Here is a 20197-nt window from a genome sequence, read left to right as displayed (position 1 = left end):
GCTCGGTCCACCCCACGTTGGCCCAACGAGGGGATGTGGCAAAGGAGGGAGAGGAAAGTGTTTCCCTCTGCAAATATCGTTACTCCTTTGGTGCTTTTCTCAAAATAAAAATTACATGTGAAGTGAAGGGCTGACAAAATTCCTGTTTGGGGATAAGGAAACCATGCCACATATTTATACATGTGACCTAATGTAAATCTCAAAGAATAAAGTAGTATAAAATATGATCTCTGCTCGCAGGAAGCTTAGTCCCTTGATGTGGACACAAGACTAAGTAAGAGGCAAGAAATAACTCCTGCAGCGTTTTTCTAACAAAGGCTTCCTGAGAGCAGAAAGGGGCCTATCTGTTATCTTGGAATCTGGGTGGCATTTGAGTTGGAATACAGAAATTTCTTTGCAGTCTTTTGTTTTGTTTTTTTAAATTTAATTGTGTACTTACTTATAATCTGAATTATAAAAATTTTTTAAATTACTTAACAGTAAACTTACTTAGCTTTTGTTTCCCACGACTTCAAAACAAACTGATAATCCACCAAAATGTGGTAAGAAATCCTGTGACTTTGGATTCTCCTTGGCACTATAAACCCCAAGGGGTATAACCCTAATTAGTAAATGTGAAATATGATATCACTGAAAACATCATTTTATGCCAAAATGTATGATGGAGACAATAACTACTGTGGCTGTTCAGGAAAAGCCAAAATATTTGTTAAGACTATATGGAGGGCCGGCTGAGTGGCATGTTGGTTAAGAGCTGGCTTGGGACACCAGAGAGCCCCGGTTTGGATCCCACATATGAGGGCCAGTGACACTGCCCTCTACAGCTAAGATGCTGAGCAACAGCTCAACCTGGAGCTGGGTTGCCGTGAGTCGACAGCGTAGGCTGCAGCTCCTGCTGCAGTGGGTTGCCATGGGCTACCGTGTGTGGCCAGCAGCCAGTGTGAGCGGCCGTCCAGAAGCCGGCGACTGATCTGCCTCGCCCGGGAAGAGCGCAATGATGGTGCCAACTTGGGCCAGTGAAGCGACGTCCTCCACAACTAGACGAAGAACAAAAAGGACAGCAACTTGTCTGTTCTCCTTCCCCCAATTCCCCAGCACTGTTCCCATCCCTCAATTCCCCAATAAAAATTTAAAAAAAAATTTTTTTCAAAAAAACAAAAAAACTATATGGAGTCAGAAATGAAAAGTATTTTTCAAGCCGCTGCCAGTATATAAGCTTGTGACAGCCATTTTTTTTACATAGTTACACAATTTTCTAAAAATGAGGAAACAAGTCATTTTAAAAACAAATATATATGTGTGTATTTTTAATATAAATGAAAAGTAAATATACAATAATGCCAGAAGTAATCTATCATCAACTCCGGGCTCTTTTAAAAAGATGCAAGATCATTGTTTTCAAAAGATACAAGATGCACAGATAAATCACAGTCATACCTTACAAATGTTAAATAGCAAACAATTTAAATTCATAATGAACAATGACAATTTTTCAGTAGCTTGAAATTTCAGTTGTTCATTCCATAATTTTTATGAGTAAAAACAGATCTAGTCATGTACTTTAACATTGTCATTTATGTATTACTCAAAAGTACAAAGAGTCCTGAAGATGAAGTCCCATGCTTATTGTATGTATTATAAAAATACTGAGACATTTATCAGGCCAAACTAATATAATGAACAAGTCCAACACTTCTCTTTGGTTCAGAAAACGTAAGAGGTAGGTTCAAATAAGATTTTCACTAAAATGCTGGCAATTTATAACAGAAATTACTAGAAATCAAACTTGAGTTTAGGAACTAAATTAAAAAGCAGTAAGAATAACCTCAATAAATACTTTTCTAAGTCTAATCACATAAATCAGAAAAGATAGTTGACTACAAAAATGACTTTAGTAAAATAAAAACATGTTACTGATCTCATAAATTAAGTTTTGTATATCATACATAACATATTCCTAAAACTTGGGGCAAGGTACAATATGAATGTGTATGTTTATAAATTGGGCCTTTCATTTAAATATTGGTACCTAATATATAAGATTAAGATACGCTACTATTACTATGTACTAAGGTTTGTGCTGCCCAAATTGAGAATTGCGGGTTCAAAGAAATTCAGCAGTGAGGGGAAAAAATGAGAATGTCAATCGCCCATGAGCAACCCAATTCATGTAACAGACAAATTTCAGATTACCAAGAATGGTCCCCAGAAGCCTTCCTGATTAAAACAAAATCTGAATCAAGTAGGAAACAAAGGACAAAGAAAAGAGAGATGCTCTTCAAAAGCGCATATAAGTAAAAAGGTTTTCAAAGCAATGACAGAATCAACAGAATCTTTCAAATAAATCGCCTCGTGTTGACATTGTAAAGTAATACACTGACAGTCAGTGTGTCATCTCAGGAACGAAATAACAATGCAAGAAAAATGTTAAAAGGCCCATGAAATAAGCATTATTTCATCACTCCTCCTTCTACAAAAGTGATGTGAATAGACTAGGGTATTCACACGCCTTGAAATTCTGCCACTTATGTTCATTCTTATTCAGCTTAAAGAAAGATAAGGGTATAAACCCTATACTTATTTGGCTGCTGTAAGTATGTTTTCATGCAATGATTTTCTATTAATGTCTCTATAAGGGCATTTTAAGAATTCTACAAGGACATTCAAAATATACAAAACAAGTTAAGTTTCAAGGTTTTCTGATCATCTTGTTTTCAAGAAAAAGACAAGTATAAAGGAACTGGCATAAACTTGAGCCATCCAAAATAGAGATGATTTCTGATTCTACAACACAAAACAAACTTAGTTCAAGCAAGCACGTTTCAGATTTAGGATTCAAGGCACAGGTTTGCAGAAAGGACTAATAAGAAAAGACAAAATGCTGGAACTTGTCAGCTTCGCCTCTTTCTGTACCAGAAATACTGGCTACACCAGGAGCAGAACAACAGACAGACGGACAGGTTCCTCCGGCACTGCAGCTCCCTGCTCCCTGGAGACTGGGCCTCTGGCCCAGGAGAAAGCCCCAGGGCGAGTGGAATGTGCGTTTGTGGCTGGTGATTTAAAGGCAGCATTTTCTCTGGAGCGCTTTCCCTCTGCTCTTCACCCCTTCCTCCCTGCAAGCCTGCCCCCTCAGCCCTCTTCAGGTGTACCCAAAGACCCCCTGATGAAGCACAACTCCCCGCAGGGCCCCCAGCCCACAGGGGTGGCCATATTTGGGCAGTTCCCAGTTCTGTGGCCTCTGCTATCTGGGGAGCAGATTTTGGGTCTGGATCTTCCTGGGGAGTGGGTCCTGGGCTTGCATCTTCCCCTAGGGGGCTCTCTTCCCCTTCCGTTCTCCTCCTCCTCTCTCACTGCTGTAAATATTTCAAGGAAATGGAAAAGAAAAAAAAAAGACAAAAGCAAAAGACAAAATACAATTATGTGGCCTTTTCAAAATTGTATGAGCTTATCAAAACTATGATGTTGAGCATTTCTGTATATATAAAATTGAGCTCAAATGTTTAAAGTGATCACTGATATACTCGTCCCTTTTGTGAAAAAAAATATGGCTTCTTTTGCCATGAACTTGCAATTCTAGGAGAAAAAAATCACTCTGGAGATTATTAAAAATTTTCAATAATCATGCTAAGGTAAAAAATTCAACATGTCATTTCTGGGTTACTCCTAAAGTTTGTTTCATATTTTCATAAACCACGTAACTGATGCCGACAGCAGGCAGCACCTTCATGAAGTTTGGGGTGATGCCTCTATAAAGTCCTGGGATTCCTTCTTTGGAAATTATTCGTCGAAAGAGGCCCACCATGTTCAGCTGTGGGGTGCCTTCTACCATGGCTAGAAAACAAAAAGAGAAACCAGGGTAATTTAATATGCAAGCATGTGTTGTAATTATTACTATACACAATTATGATTCAGAGTGATATTCTAGAATACAATGAAAAGATAAAATTTATTCCAAGGGGCCCAAGAAAGTACCCCTCTGTATAATTCTCCTTGTTTAGCACCTAATAGTGAGCGCCCCAGTCATAATCACGATGGTGCTAATAGTTATTTATTGATTGATTACTATGTGCTAGATATTGGGTTAATTACTTTATATACCAATCCTTGAAGGTAAGTATTATTATACCCATTTTATAAATGAGGAATTGGAGGCTTGGAAAGATGGAAAAACTTGTCCTAATACACTAAGCTAGCAAACAGGAAAGCTGAGAGCTGGCACTATTCCACCTCCAATGCTCATGCATTTTCAACCACCCAACAGCCACCGCCGCCGCCGCCGCCGCCGCCACCACCGCCACCACCACCCTCCTCCTCATTACCCAAGTGCTGAGGAGAGAACAGTTCAATGCTGGGAAGTAAGGGGAGTATGGGGTACGCTTTGGGGAGCGTAGGAGAATATAGGGTCCCTGGGCCTTGAAAATAAACAATCTCGATAGGCAAGAAAGGGAGGAAGGAAAAGCCCAAGTTGCTGGCACAAGAAAGAGAAGGGCAGGAACACAAATGTGCTACGGGGACACCAGTGATGGCAGGATGTGGCTATTCACAGATGGCACGGAGCGACTGGAGGTGGGCAAGGCAGGGGTGGGGCAATGAAGCTGAAGTGAACAAATTAAGTGGGGCCAGAATTATGATGGGCTTTGAAATTCCCACTAAGAACTTTGGAATTTATTCTGAAGACACTGAAGAGTCACAAAGATTTCTGAGCAGGCGTCAAATGATCAGATCTTGACTTTTGAAACAAACCCATCAGCCATGCAAAGGACTGAACTGGAGTTGGCAAACAGGAGGGGGAGGCTAGTTAGGCGATGGTTTGATCAGGCGGCCTGGGTTTGAAGCCCAGCTCCGCTATTTACCAAAGGTAACCTTGTGGTAGCTACTTAATCTCTTTTGGCCACAGTTACTCATCTGCAAAATGTAGATAATATTAGTATCACCCTCAAAGACGGTCATGATGGTTAAATGAGAGAATAAACATGAAACGTTCAGTTTGCTACTTTGCGTTTTTCTCTCCAACCATATGGTCTTCTTTCGACTCCTCAAAGGTGCCTGTTTTCTCCTGCCTCAGTGCCCTCACACACGCTTTTTCTCTGGCTGCGATGCTCTCTTGTCCACCTACCACCTTTGCCCGCTTAACTCCCGCTTGCCTTTGCAGGATCAGCTTAAATGACAACACTGTCTGGCTCCCCTTAGGTTAAGTCAGAGGCCCATCTCTGTGCCCCCCGAACAAGGGGAGGTGGATTACCGAGGTTATTTGCTGAATGTGTGTCCTCTCCACTTCACATGGCAGGGACCACATCTGACTTGTGGGCTGCTCCAACCCTACAGTCTGGCAGGATGTCCAGCACCCAACAATGGCTCAGGAAGTTATTTCTTAATTAATGACTGACAGCTTGGCTGGGGGAGGGGTGGTTGATACTTGGAATAGAGGTTGGGGACAGAGCAATAGAGGCCCAGGGTGTGCTACTCAAAGAAATGACAGGCAGTCACATTGGCCAGGGAAAGAGAAAGAAAAAAAAAAAAAGCACAGAATGCCTACTTTCATATAGCAATAAAAGTCAGCAAATCATAAGACAATAATCAATGAGGTGGCAGAAGAGCCAGGAGGGCACAGTGTCACCAAAGTCAAGGGAGGAGACAGTGTCACATTGTCTCCTGGGGAGGCATTCTAAAGTTGTAGGGTCCAATAATAATACCCAATTTTGGCCACAAGAATCTGACGAATGCCAGTTGCTTTACATATACTGTTGCTAATTCATAAAACACTGTGCAGTTGTCATTCCCATTTACAGATACATATTCTTAAAACATGTGTTCTCAACATGGGCCAAAAAAACCGCTTACTCTATGCATAAAGCTCAGATACATATACAGTACACGTGCAGTGTATCTGTGGTATTAAAATCTCATTAAGAGGGAGTGATTAGAAAAATAATTTGTAAAAAGGCTCCTTAGGGAGGCAATAATGAATAAAACGGGCAGAGGTACTGTCTTAAAACCACACTCGGCTGTCTCAGAAGAACTTGAAGTTCCAGAAGCACGTGGCTGCTGTGGGACTTTTACCAGAGTCATCCTTTCACCGATAACTCACCTTGCGCCTGCATGCGCGTTCTCACCAAAGCCAAGGGGTAGCTGGCCAGCTGCCCACAGGTGCTGGATAAGGCGCCACATCCCAGCAACACCATGACTCCGGGGTTTACAGAGTCTTTGGCAAAATTATCCAGCCAGTAGGACTTCAAGAGCTGCCAGAGGAACAGGAAAGAAGAAAAATAGTGAAAAACTAACTTCATGACCACTTTCATTCAGCATGAACATTTTCACAGCTACTCTCATCCTTATGAGAGACGGGCTGCCTTTCTGCAAGACGGGGCGGCACAGTCCCGGGACCAGGGGCTCTGCAGAGAGGTGGGAAAGCCACTGGGGATTCAGAACACCTGAGGTTTGCCCTTGTTGCTTATCTTCTTCTAAATAAATGTGAAGATCAATAGTACACCAGATGTATGACCTAAAAAACATTTTCTGTGGTGAGTATTAATAAAAATAATACGCTACTACTAATTGCATCTAATTTTGTACTTTACATATTATCTCATTTAGTCCTTTTACAAAGCTCTGAAGTGAAGCTACTCTTCTGAATTTAGAAATGAGGAAAATTAGTCGCAGTGGAATTTTTTTAACAAGGGTGCAGAATCAAGTATACTGATCCCCCAAGCCATGCTTTCTCCCTTCTTATTCTAGGTCCCTGTCTTTCCATTACAAGGCCATAATTGAGAGAAGTTGTATAAAATATGCATGCTAGTCTACTTTTTAAATATAAAATATTTTAAGTATAAAAAATATATGCCAATAGGTGGGAAAAATTATATCTTTTATGGTAGCCTGAGAAAACTAATACACTACCCAAAACAATCTACAAAGTCAATGTAATTCCTAATCAAACCCCAATGACATATTTTTCTGAGGAAACAGAAAACTGTCCTAAAATTTATATAGACTCTCAAGGGACCCCCGACTAGTTAAAATAATCTTGGAAAAGAAGAATACATTTGGAGGCCTCACACTGCCTGATTTTAATATATACTATAAAACAACAGTAATCAAGACAGTGTGATACTGGCATAACGACAGATACATAGGTCAATGGAACAAAATAGAAAACCTAGAAATAAATTCTTGAACATACAGCCAAATGATCTTCAACAAGTCTGTCAAGACTATAGACCAGGGAAAGGACAGTTTCTTCAACAAACAGTGCTGGGGCAATTGGATAGCAACATGCAAAAGAATAAAGTTGGGCCCTTACACCATATACAAAATTAACTCAAAATGGATTAAAGATCTAAACATAAGACCTAATACTATAAAACTCCTCGGAAAAAACATAGGGTAAGAGCTTCAGGACATTGGATTTGGCATAATTTCTTGGATATGACAACAAAAGTATAAGCAACAAAAGCAATAATAGACAAACAGACTTTATCAACTTCTGTGCAGCCAAGGAAACAATTATCTGAATAAAAAGGCAATCTACAGAATGGGAGAAGATATTTGCAAACCATATATCTGATATGGGTTAACATCCAAAATATTTAAAGAACACCTACATCTCAACAATTTTTAAAAAATGATTAAAAATGGGCAAAGGACTTGGATAGACATTTTTCCAAAAAAGATATATAAATGGGCAACAAGCATATGAAAAAATAATCAACATCACTTATCATTAGAGAAATGCAAATCAAAAGAACAATGAAATATTGCCTCATACATCATGGTATGGCCCCTATACAAAAGAACAAAACAAGTAAAACAATTCCCCGCCTCTCCAAAAAAAAAAAATCAGAAACCAGCAAGAATTAGCAAGGATGTAGAGAAATTAGAACTCTTGTGCACTGTTAGTGGGAATGAAATAGGGTACAGCTGCTACGAAAAACAGTTTAACAGTTCCTCAAAAAGCTTAATATAGAATTACTACATGACCCAGCAATGCTACCCCTAGCAGAGACTCAAACAGATGTTTGTATCCAATTTTCATTATGGCATCAGTCACAATAGCCAGAAGGTAGAAACAATCCAAGTGTCCATCAAAATGTGATATAACATACAATGGGATATTATTCAGCCATAAAAAGGAATGAAGTTCTGATATATGCTATAACACGGATGGACCCTGAAAACATTATGCTAAGCGAAATAAGCCAGGAAAAAGAGACAAATATTGTATGATGCCATTTACATAAAATAACTAGAATAGGTAAATTCACAGAAACAGGAAGTAAATTAGAGGTTACCAGGGGCTGAGGAGAGGGAAAAGTGGGGTGTTATTATATAGTTACAGACTTCATGTTTGGGGTGATGAAAAAGTTTGGGAAATAGATAGTGATGATAAATACACAACACTACACACACTACACACAGTGTGTGTCAAGTGTTAATTAATTACACAATGTGGAATTAACGTCCTTGAATGGTGCCCTTAAACGTGGTTAAAATGGCAAGCTTTATGTTATATGCATTGTACCACAATTTTTAAAAATTAATGACATAGTATACCAAAAGCCATTGAATTGTACTCTTTAAATAAGTGAAATGTATGGTATGTCAATTATAGCTTAATAAGTCTGTTTTTAAAAAAAGTAAAGTCCTCTAAGAAAGCTTTCATTACACACTCCACGCCTCCCCTCAGCAACAGGTTGGCTCCCCCCCTAACCCCCGGCTTGATTCCATCACAGCACAACTAAGCACTGTGCTTTAGCTGTTTGATTGTCTAGCTCCCCTACCAGACCTGCGGTTTTTTTAAGGCAGACACCAAGTCCTTCTTTCAATCGCTAGATCGAGTGTCTAACCCAGTGGCTTGCACACAGTGTGTGCTCAATAAATGTTTGTCAGATTCATAAATTATTAAATAGTTTAAATGGCAAGATTGATTAAAGGTTTCTAGTCTGAGTTGTCTCATCAGTACCAGGGATAAATCTGTGCTACACATATAAGTCTCTTGGCTTTGTCAATGTCAGATTTGAACAAATCAAAGAAAATGTGCCATTTGTGCTAATTTTTTCTCCCCTCAAAAAAAACAATCCTTAGTACCACCTTCTAAACTGATATTTGAATGTGAGTCCATTTTCTTCATTAAGAAAAATAATTCACAGGGAAATCTAATACAAAACTGACCACAGGTATATGAGGTTTCATATTCAAGGTAATTGAAAAGATCAAGTAACACACCTTTAAATCTACTTTTGGTCACAAACTGTTCCCTGGTATATCTGTACTTCTTTAAACAGAGTCAAATTTTGAACAATAACTATTTTAATACAGTTTCAGATTCAAAAGATTGCTACAAACTCACCTCATACACAGCGAGATCTATACCTGCATAAGGTATGATGCCTAATAAATTGGGAACATAACCTTTGTAAAAAGCTCCCATGCCTTCATGTTTCACAATCTTCTTGGCACAATCAAAGAGTCCAGAGTACTGGCCGGTTTTGCCTACAGCCAGCCTGGTTTTCAAAACCTGGTCATGAAAGAATGTAACAAAATATTAATGCTCATATTAACTCTATCATCATGAATTCAAAAGAGGTCATTTTAGAGAATACCCCAGTACATATTGTCACTCACGTGACAGTTAGTTGCTGTGTTCTCCCTTCCACATTATCTCAATTGAGGGGCTAAGACGAGAGCAAGAGGACCCATTTATTGCAAAGAGGATCTGAAAAAGGCAGTAGCAGAGGAAATTGAGAAAAGATGATCTATTGATGTCTTCATAAAATGGACTGATAACCAATTAGATACACAGGGTGAGGGACATGGTAGCGTGAAAGATGATTCCAGTGTTTCTAGCTCGGCGCATAGGATGGGGGCAGCAGGGAGGTGGGAAGGTGATACTGTTAACTGAGATGAGCAATGTAAGAGGAAGACTAGGTATGGAGTTAGGGTCCTTTTTGAGGGACGTGTGGAGTAAAATGAATTATATTAAGATGCTTGCAAGGAAAGCTACAGTAATATGCATGTCACAAAACTGAAAATGAAGGGCATATCTTGCCTAGGTCGTATGAGTTATTGAAAAACCCTTTGTCATGTCAGTAAAGAGATCCACATCTATAATATCATTTTTGCTCTAAAGTAGGAGTCAGAAAACTTTTTCTGTAAAGACCAGATAGTAAATATTTTAGTCTTTGTAGGTCTAAATTATCAGGCCTCTGTTGTATATTGGTTTGGGTTTTTTGGGGGATTTCTTTAACCACCTTTAAAAATGTAAAAACTATTCTTAGCTCAAGGGCAATACAAAATAGTCCACAGGTCCATGATTTGCCACCCATGCTCTAACGGAAGGATATCTAGATAGGTTGACCATCACCTAATCAAATCCTGAGGTTCCATTATGAAATTTATGGTACCAGAACTCTTTGGAGAACAATGGGTGTTATCATTCTTATCAACACTGTGGCAGCCAACCTCCAAGATGGCCCCCAACTATCCCTGTCTCTTGGTATTCACACCATTGGTATTCACACCCACACTCTACCAGGGGTGGTCTGTGTGACCAAAAGAATACAGCAGAAATGACAAAAGACTGAAGCTTCCATCTTGGGAGCTTATGCTCTCCGCCTCTTTCTCTGATCACTGATTTGGGGAAACCAGCAATGTTGCTGTGAGAAAACGCAAGCAGCCTATGGAGAGGGCCCATGTGATAAGGAACTGATGTCTCCAGCCAACATCCAGGGAAACAGGGGAGCACAGAAGTAGATCCATCCCCAGTTGAACCTTGCAGTGACTGTAGCCTTGACTGACACCTTGACTGCAGGGTGTGAGAAACCCTGGGCCAGAGGCTCGCAGCTAAGCTACTCTCAGATTCCTGACCCACGGAAACTACGGTAATAAATGCTTATTTTTTAAAACTGTTAATTTTGGGGACAGCCTGTTACACAGCAACAGGTAATTAACAAATTGTGGATCGGTGACACAGATTTGCGTCTATACATTACATCTGTGCAAGACAGATGACGCACATCTGCGTTTTTAACAATGCTTGTTTTCCACGCTCTATACACTTAACTACACAATACATGGAGCCTTTCTCCGAATGGTCCTGCTGATGAATGTTTATAGAAATGTGACCTCACTCTGAGTTAATGATCTGTGATAAATATAGGGAACAAACAGCTCTGTCTTTTCCTCTGTTGCTCTGCTCTGCATTTAGTCAGCATTCAGAGATTTCAATCACTTTACATCCATGACAGAAAGATGTAGTTCTTACAGGAAAAAATATCTTACAGAAGATGAAGTTTCAGCAGAATTGTTGACGGACACATTATCTGATGTTCCTGACAATGCTGATAGTGACAGGGAAAATGACAGTGACTCTTCTATTATTGGAAATAGGCAAAACAAAATTGTGCAGCCTTTACCGAGTTACAGTGACAGTGAACAAAGCACAAACAAAAGTGACGATGACGACACACTAGATTCAGGGGTTTCCACATGGATAAAAACAGATAAAACACCAAATTTAGGGCCATCTACTGGAAACCCAGGGGTAAAACAAATTCCCTCTGACCCGACGAAAGTATCACAAGTAACAGGACTCTTTCTTGGAGACAGATTCTTTGATATGCTGTGTGAAGAAACGAATCTATATTACTTACAAAATCAGGAAAAGTATGTTACTGGTTCTAAGGGGTTGAAATGGTCAGATGTCATTGTAGCAGAAATGAAAAAAATTTTTTCAATACTTATTCTAATGGGGCAAATCAGGAAAGATAAATTAAAGGATTACTGGTCTACAGATCCATTTTTAGATACTCCTATTTTCAGGAAACTTATGAGCCATAATAGATTTGAACAAATTTGGTAGTGTTTACATTTCCACAACAATGAACTTCTGCAACAACCAACTCACAGGCTTTTCAAAATTCAACCCTTGTTGGATTTTTTTTTCCTTGAAAGATTTCATACTATTTATAAGCCAAATCAACAATTTCCTTAGATGAAGCAATGATTCCTTTGAGGGGTAGGCTTCATATACAAACATATTACCTGAGGAAACTTATAAAGTATGGCTTACTCATTCGTATGGTCACTGAAAGCACCTCACGCTATATCTTGAATTTAGAAATTTATGTTGGTGAAGGAAAAAAATTACAGGAAACTATTTTCACACTTTTGGAACCTTATCTTGATCAAAATTACTATGTCTACCAAGACAACTATTACAATCATGTGACAATTGCTGAAACTCTCCTTTCAAGACAAGTTAGAGTGTGTGGAACAATCAGAGTGAACAAGGGGTCTTCCTCCAGAAATGAAAAACGAATCAGTCTCTGAAACGTGGCAAAACCACATTCAGGAGAAAAGGTGAAATTCTTCTTTTTTTTCTAAAGATTTTATTGGGGAATTGGGGGGAGGGGAACAGCATTGGGGAATCAGGGAAGGGAAACAGACAGGTAGACAAATTGCTGTTTTGTTCTTCAGTCTAGTTGTGGAGGACGTCGCTTCACTGGTCCATGTTGGTATTGTGATCATTGTGCTTTTCCCGGGTGAGGCAGTCAGACCAGCTGCAGGCCATTCACGCTGGCTGCTGGCTACACACAGTAGCCCATGGCAACCCACTGCAGCAGGGGCTGCAGCCTACGCTGTCACCAATGACTCACAGCAGCCCAGCTCCAGGTTGAGCTGTTGTTCATCATCTTAGCTGTAGAGGACAAGCGTCACTGGCCCTCAATGTAGGATCCAAACCGCAGCCCTGCTGCTCAGAGCTGGCGCTCCCCAAGCGAGCTCTTAACCAGCTGAGCCACTCGGCCGGCCCTGAAATTCTTCTTCAATCCTGGAGGGATGCTCATGTTGTCAACATGATTTCCACAATTAACGATTCAACAATGGTTGATGTTTCACGGAGACATGAAGAAGAAAAAACCTATTTGTATTTTTCCGTATGTTCATAAAGGGTGTTGATAGGGCAGATCAGTACTTGTCTTATTATTCTCTCTTGAGGAAAACAGTGAAGTGGACGAAGAAAGTTGCATTTTGGCTTATAAATTGCGCACTTTTCAATTCTTTTAGAATCTATCAAAAACTAAACCCTACATCAAAATGAGATACAATGAATTTCTGCTACAAATGGCAAAAGACTGGGCTACAGATAAGGTAGAGACAGATTCAGACAGACACAGACGCAGCACACCCAGGAACATCAACTCAAACCCTTCATGTGCCTCATATGAGAACCCCCCTGGGAGACTTTCGGGTGATATGTGCAAACATGTGCTAGAGAAAATTGTTAGAAGTGAACGGGGTTAAAGAAAATATCCTGCTAGGAGGTGCCATGTTTGTGCTGCCCACAAAAAAAGAAGTGAAACTCAGTACATCTGTAAGTTCTGCTTAGTGCCACTCCACAAGGGGGAATGTTTCCAGAGGTATCACACCCTCAGGCACTACTAGAGTATCTGGTATTTCCTGAAAATTTCAGTTCACAAAAATAGTTAGCAAATTTGTCATAAACTTTTAAAGAAACACAGTATAAAAGTTGATTTAAATGGTTTAAACCCTGGGAACATGCATTTAAACAATTTAAATGCCCCATCCTCAATGTACTAATACACACACTAGTAACACAGTCAGACATCACAATGGCACTTACCTCCATAGGGTAAATAAAAGTCTGTGCAGTTGCTCCAGCCATGGAACCAGAAATAAATCTCTCAAAGGTTCCTATTTTTTGTCCTTCCTCAGTAAGCAACTTCTTGTACTGTATAAATAAATTTTTAAATGCACTTTAATACCTGCTATAGATAGAACTGTGTCCCCTCGCGAATTCATATGTTGAAGCTGTAACCCTCAATATAATCGTATTTGGACATGGGCCTTTGGGAAGTAATTAGGGTTAGATGATGTCATGAGGGTGGGGCCCTCATGACAGGATTAGTGTCCTTATAAGAAGAGACCAGAGAGTTTTCTCTCTCTCTCCCTCTCTCTTCTTACTCTTTCCACATGCATGCACTGAGGAAAGGACATGTGAATACACAGCAAGAGGGCAGTCATCTGCAACCCAGGAAGAGAGCCCTCACCAGAAACTGAATTGGTCAGTGACTTGTTCCTGGACTCCCCAGCTCCAGAACTGTGAGAAACAAATTTCTGTTGTTTAAAACATCCACTGTATGGTATTTTGTTATGGCAGCCCGAGCTGAATTATGACAATACCAAAATACAAATCAGCTCCTAGAAATCAATGAATTGACAATATGATGTTTGTCAAAATGCATACACAGTACCCAGCAGAAAAACAAGGCTTAAATGCTAATATATTTTCGTTAACTGGACAGTGGTTTTCAAGTTAGATTTCCACAGAACACAGATCTGTGTTTCCACAGACGTTCCACAGATGGGACCCAGTTGCTCCTTTGCTAAAACAGAATAATAGCATTCTTTCCCAGATGCACAAAAATACAGGGTTAATAAAGTGTTCACAATTTTTTGGATAGTTGCCCCATAGTTTTCTTTTTTTAAGATGAGTTTATTTTCACCAATACAAATAAAACTAATAAATCATAAGCAAATATTAACAGAACAACTGAGAAAAACAGTTTTTGTGGATAATCCATATAATTACACTATCACTAACAATACAGTGATAACAATTACCTGCTCATATGCCCAGAACTTGACAGCTGTCTCAGGCGCAATTTTAATGACATTTGTACCATTTCCTCTCCAAAGGGAGCGAATACCGCCTTCTTTCACCATCTGTCGGAAGCCGCCGTATATGTTCATTTTGTCTGATTTTGAACCGTGGACCTAAAAATAAAAGCAAAATGATAAAAAATTCTGGTGGCACGTTATTGCTACTACTTCTAAAGTAACTGTACAAGCCACTCTCTTTTCTCCAATACTTTTTATTACTGCAAGAAGAGGTATTTGAAAATAAAATATAGAAGGTTGAGAAAATATATAATGATAAGAAAAACTATTAACACCATTTTAGATGCCTGATTCTGAATCTAAAACTTAAAAAAAAAATTATATCCTCAGTGTGGGAAAGTAGACAGAGAGAACGTGATCAAAACTAACATTATTATGAACAACATTCATAAGAACATGGACTAAATTATGTATTAGGCTACGGAACACCATTTGGAATGTGAACAAGTTCAGTTTAAGAAAAATAAAAATATGTACTGTGGGTAATATATTATCCTTCCACTCAAGGAGTAATACCAACATGAAATATAAATAAGTCTGAAAACACTTTGGATATTATATATAGATCAGAGCTATAGACACTGGAATGTACAGAGCTTGACACCAAAAATAAAAATTGTACCTTGTATGGCTTATCTCGAGGCCTCTCTAGGCAATAAATTCATGACAACATGTACCAACAGCCTAACCCAGTGAGTAACGATGAGTTACTTCGCTTACACTATAGATGTGATAGTTGTATAAATATACTAGACCTTATGATCACCTCCATCTGATTAAATCTAATAAACTAAAAATTATTAAAGAAATTGGCTATTCTTCTGATTGTTTTTGGCTTGCACAAAATGAGTGACTACTATTAAAAAAAAAAAAAAGATGGGAGGGGCTGAAGACTAAGTGGGCCGTGTGGGTTGTAATGACTGAGCCACAGTAAAAACCCTGGACACCAAAGACTCAGGGGAGCATCCTTGGTTGGTGTGCAACACTCTCTGCATATTGTCACACACTGATGCCAACAAGGTGACACATCATGGTCCTGTGCAGAGAGAACAAGAGAAGCTCTGCATTTGGTACTTCCCCAGGGTCAGCTCTATGTTCTTTTCTTGGCTTATTTTAATCTGTGCCTTTTCCCTGTAATAAACCATAACCATGAGTATAAAAGCTTCCAGTGAGTTCTGGGAGTCCTTCCGAATTATAGAATCTAAAGGTGGTTTCGGGAACCCCCTGAACGTGCAGAAACTAAAGTCCAAAGGTATCCACTTTATATTAAGTAAACTTCACAATACAATATGACAAAGGAAAAGATGAGTGCTTATTCAAGCTCTCTCAAAGTCAATTTACTATTATTGTTTCTAACGAAAAATACACACACCAATTCCCTCTCCTTTTTTTTTTAAAGCACTATCTTTACCTCTAAGCACATTTTGAGATGAGGTACATTCTGAAAGGATACTGGTTTAAAATACTGTCAGAAACAGTTTTGTACAGAACCCTAAGGACAAATATAAAAAGTGATGACTATAGGAATAATAAACTCAACTTAAAAATATATATATTTTTAAAACAACTACTATATTCCAGTAGGGTATTCCAATGTATCAGGCATTTTGATATACCTAATGTTATTTAATTCTGACAAACACCTTTGTTAGATATTCTTATTCCCATTCCAGAATGAAAGAAAATGAGACCTCAGGGGTTTCAGGCAGTGTGAGAACCATGAGCTTTGGAGCCAAAGATACTCTACTCTTCATCTAATTTGTTGTAAAGGAAAAGTTATTTAAGTCTCTGAGCCTCAGGTTCCCCACAGATCATATGAGGATAAAATACCTTCTTCGCTGGGTTACTAGGAGGATTAAATGGGTTACCATATGACCACCAAAAAAACAATAATTCCTTTCCTTTCCCTCTTTCCAGTCTGACCAGCCAAGGCTATATGGCTAGTCAGTAACTAAGTCAATCTATAAATCCAGGTCTTTTTCTGCTAACCTCAGCTCCAGAATAATGTTTAAAATTACATCCTTGTTCCAAGATTCGATATTTCAGAAAACCCCACTTTTGAGAAAAGTACATAAAATAGAAGGAAAATATAAATAATTTAAGGAGAATACTGCAAAAATAACTGGAGACCTTTTTTTTAATTAAACAGTTGAATAATCACAGAATACCAGAGAGTAAAAGTTCATCACACACATACCAACAATTTACGTTCAGTCGGACATTGAAATACTGACATGGACTAGATTTGGGGTTAACGGAATAAAACAGATATTTTTAAAGGTATGAAAGACTATTAAAACTTTTTTAAAAGCACCGTATTTCTCATTGTTTTAGGGTTTTGAGGACAAACTGAGACACAAGATCATGAAGTTCACCTGCATCATGACTTTCAGACGATCCAATGGGGCAGTGCTTGTTCGAGAGACGGCCCCAGCTACGCCTCCTGCCAGAAGCTGCCTCCACCACTGTCCGGACTTTTTTTCGTCTTCCGTGAATTCATCCGGAATAGCTAAACTATCTCCTATGTCAATACCCTGTTAAAACGGAAAGAAGACCCCCAGACTCCTTCAATTAAAAATAGATCATTCCAGTTTGTTTGTTTTAGAGAAGAATCACATGTTATTTTATAGTTAAGACCAACTTCATTCCCTAGAAACTATACTGAACCAATTTGAGACTATAGATGATTATAAACAGCCTCTTCACACTAAATGAAGGGCACTATCAGTTCACAAGAAACGAATATTAACAGTAATTACAAATTTACAAAACCAACAATTACAGTTTTCTTTCTTAATAGATTCAGAGTAACTTTTCTCCTCCCGGTCTAATTCAAAATGAAAGGGCAGCATTTTATCAGAAGTAGTGAATCCTTATAACTAGAAAAAGAAATTCGTTTGTCAGTTCTTCAAAGATACTCCCTTTATCTCAAAATTATATCCATATTATACTTTACACCTTAATATATGCTTTATGTATGTAAATAAAATTAAATAAAAACTGTGTATGCAAATACCCCTAAATTTATTTCCTAGATATACTGTCTATAAATATTTTTATAAATCTAACTTGTCATTTAAAGCATGTGACAGATTGACAGATTCTATATAAAATTTAACAGGAGGTATTGCTTAAAATGATCTGCCCTTCAATCTAGCCTAAACATTACTATAGATTACAAATGTAGTTTGAGAGAAACAAAGTTCTATAATGATAATATTTTTATAACTTAAATATCTAAATAATTTTGGTGTAAAAGATTTTGTAGGTAAGATTATAAGGGTAAGGAGCTATGCTGTAGTAGTGTGGATGAAAAACGGGGTTCGATGGAAAGTACCTCACGGGTGATCTGATCATAAATTCCTAACTGGGCAGGTCATGGTGAGCAGTCACGCCCTGGGCATATAACTTCCTTAGTAAGTCTTATCTTTGCCTTAAGCAAGCAATGTCCATTATATCTATGCATCTAGGTTAATACACCTTTGAAATGCCCCCTTTCAAACTCCTCAAGAGAGCACATCATCTTAACTATCCTGTAATCCCATTCCTCCCACTTTCATTGTAATCTCCCTTACATTCCCTTCTGAATCTCAAATACATAAATATTATCAAACACAAACTGTTATCATCCAAAGCATTTATCTCAATCTGTTGAGATCTTGCTTCCAGGTGTATCCTCTGTTTGGCTCAAATAAATCTTGATTAAAATTCTCTACAGGCTTAGATGTTCTTAGGTTGACAGCAGGAACCTTCTCTTTTTTCATTTTATTAACAGTAAAATGGATACTGCTATCAACTATCTCCAAAAACACAGTAAGAATCTGATTATGTAACTACAACTTCACATAAGTATAAAATTTATCTAGGCAACTGACTACTAATATAGTATTATACTCATAGTTGAAAAGGCATAAAACAGCAATAATTCTACAATACTCTATGGATATTTAGGCACAGTTACTAGTAGCAACGTGAACTCTAGGCTTCATATCGTGCATACAAAATTTACTAAAATCCATGAATAGTACAGACGTCACATCCATTAGAAAAAAAAATTCTTGTTGGTTTCAGGAGAAGACTGAACAATAAATTCTACTTTGTGTACACCACTATCTTAGCAGAATATTAATGCAATTTAATGAATTAAAATTTGCACGTTTTGAGAAATAAAGACAGGTGTGAAATGCTGAGCAGATGAACCAAGAAGATTTTTTTAATTTTCAAAAATTAAAAGTGCCTTATTCCAGAGATAAACCCAGGCAGTTGACTAAAGAAGCATAAGTTTCAGAGGGGATCTTTGGCCTCATCAATTGCCAAGGCAACAGGTCCTCAGCAACCATGAGGTGCTGATTATTTAGGTAATACCTATAAAAAGGCAGTATCTATAAATAGTAAAAGCCGGTAGCTTCCACACTCCCTATGGCAAAATACTTACATGCCAATAACAGCTGCACAGCTAATCTTCATAAGCCTTGGAAAGGCAGTACCTCTTCTAAGTTTTGAGAACAGCAAAAAAAAGGTACTATATCTGTAATATTTACAGTCTTGGGGAATTTTAAGATATTCTAAATACGTGCACTAGAAGAACTCTACAAGTGAAGGAGCTGTTGGGGGTTGGCTGGGCACCCACCCTGAGCTGTAAACGTTACAGAACATTCTCAGGGGATAACTATAGCTGTGGTTTACAGCTCCAAATAAGTATAAATTCATACATAAAGCACACTCACAGTAGAATGTTTCCAGAAACGGATAATTCCCTCAATGTCTGTAACAGGGTTGAATAAGAAGTAGTCTCTCCATTCATTCCAGTCCACTGTCATAGTCCCATCAGCATCGATGCTGAAAAAAAAGGAAGCTAATTAAGGAACGAAACAAAATGTATAAATAAAGCTAACATTACTGGCTATTTTGCAGAATGACAGTTTCTTTTCCAACTTAATTCTTATTAAGTTAAAAGAAATCCCAATTCACAACAATAAGTTGTTGGAAATGGCAGCAAGCATTGGGTGATCTGTTAGTTTTAATCTTTTAGATAAAAATGGACCCCCAAAATTAGAGATGCCGCACTAAAGACTACTTTTGGCAATCTGTCAAACTTTAAGTCAATGAGCTATCAAACACAAAACCTGGAAGATAAAATATTGGAAGGTAGGAACGAATGGTTTATGATTCATTTTTTCTTGCACTGGCTCAGGAAGATATTTCTTAATGTTCTGTTGTGCCATTTGGAGGTGATTTTAGAATACACTCAAAATATGCTATCTATTTCCTTCTCCAAATTTCTCTAAGCTAAGAAAACTAGCAGTGATTGAAAAACAAAAATCAAACTTGGTGATTGGGTCTTTTGAGTCAAGAAACCCTAGTACCTCATGTGCAACATTTAAAATTAATATATTATAACCTTATTTTTCATTGAAGTTTATTATTTAAAATTAATATATTGTAGGGTCGGCCAAGTGGCGCGATGGTTACGAACTGGCTTGGGACGCCAGAGGGCCCC

The 20197-nt window shown here is 38.3% G+C and overlaps 1 protein-coding gene across 1 annotated transcript in view; it reads right to left on the bottom strand.

The window, feature by feature from the left end:
* Positions 1-1813: 1813 nt before the first annotated feature.
* Positions 1814-20197, bottom strand: part of SLC25A24 (solute carrier family 25 member 24) — a 56875-nt gene continuing 38491 nt past the window's right edge. Inside the window, exons 4-10 of the mRNA XM_019628809.1 lie at positions 19425-19536; positions 17073-17231; positions 14641-14793; positions 13640-13747; positions 9347-9514; positions 6089-6239; positions 1814-3831 (exon numbers count right to left, since the gene is read on the bottom strand). Of these exons, the coding sequence (XP_019484354.1) occupies positions 3647-3831; positions 6089-6239; positions 9347-9514; positions 13640-13747; positions 14641-14793; positions 17073-17231; positions 19425-19536 (1036 nt within the window). The 3' untranslated portion in view covers positions 1814-3646. The remainder of the gene's footprint in view (positions 3832-6088; positions 6240-9346; positions 9515-13639; positions 13748-14640; positions 14794-17072; positions 17232-19424; positions 19537-20197) is intronic.

Source organism: Hipposideros armiger, unplaced genomic scaffold (assembly GCF_001890085.2).
Source record: "Hipposideros armiger isolate ML-2016 unplaced genomic scaffold, ASM189008v1 scaffold_808, whole genome shotgun sequence".
NCBI lineage: Eukaryota > Metazoa > Chordata > Mammalia > Chiroptera > Hipposideridae > Hipposideros > Hipposideros armiger.
Note: the sequence above shows the minus strand (reverse complement) of the source record. Positions and strands in the feature narration are given on the sequence as shown.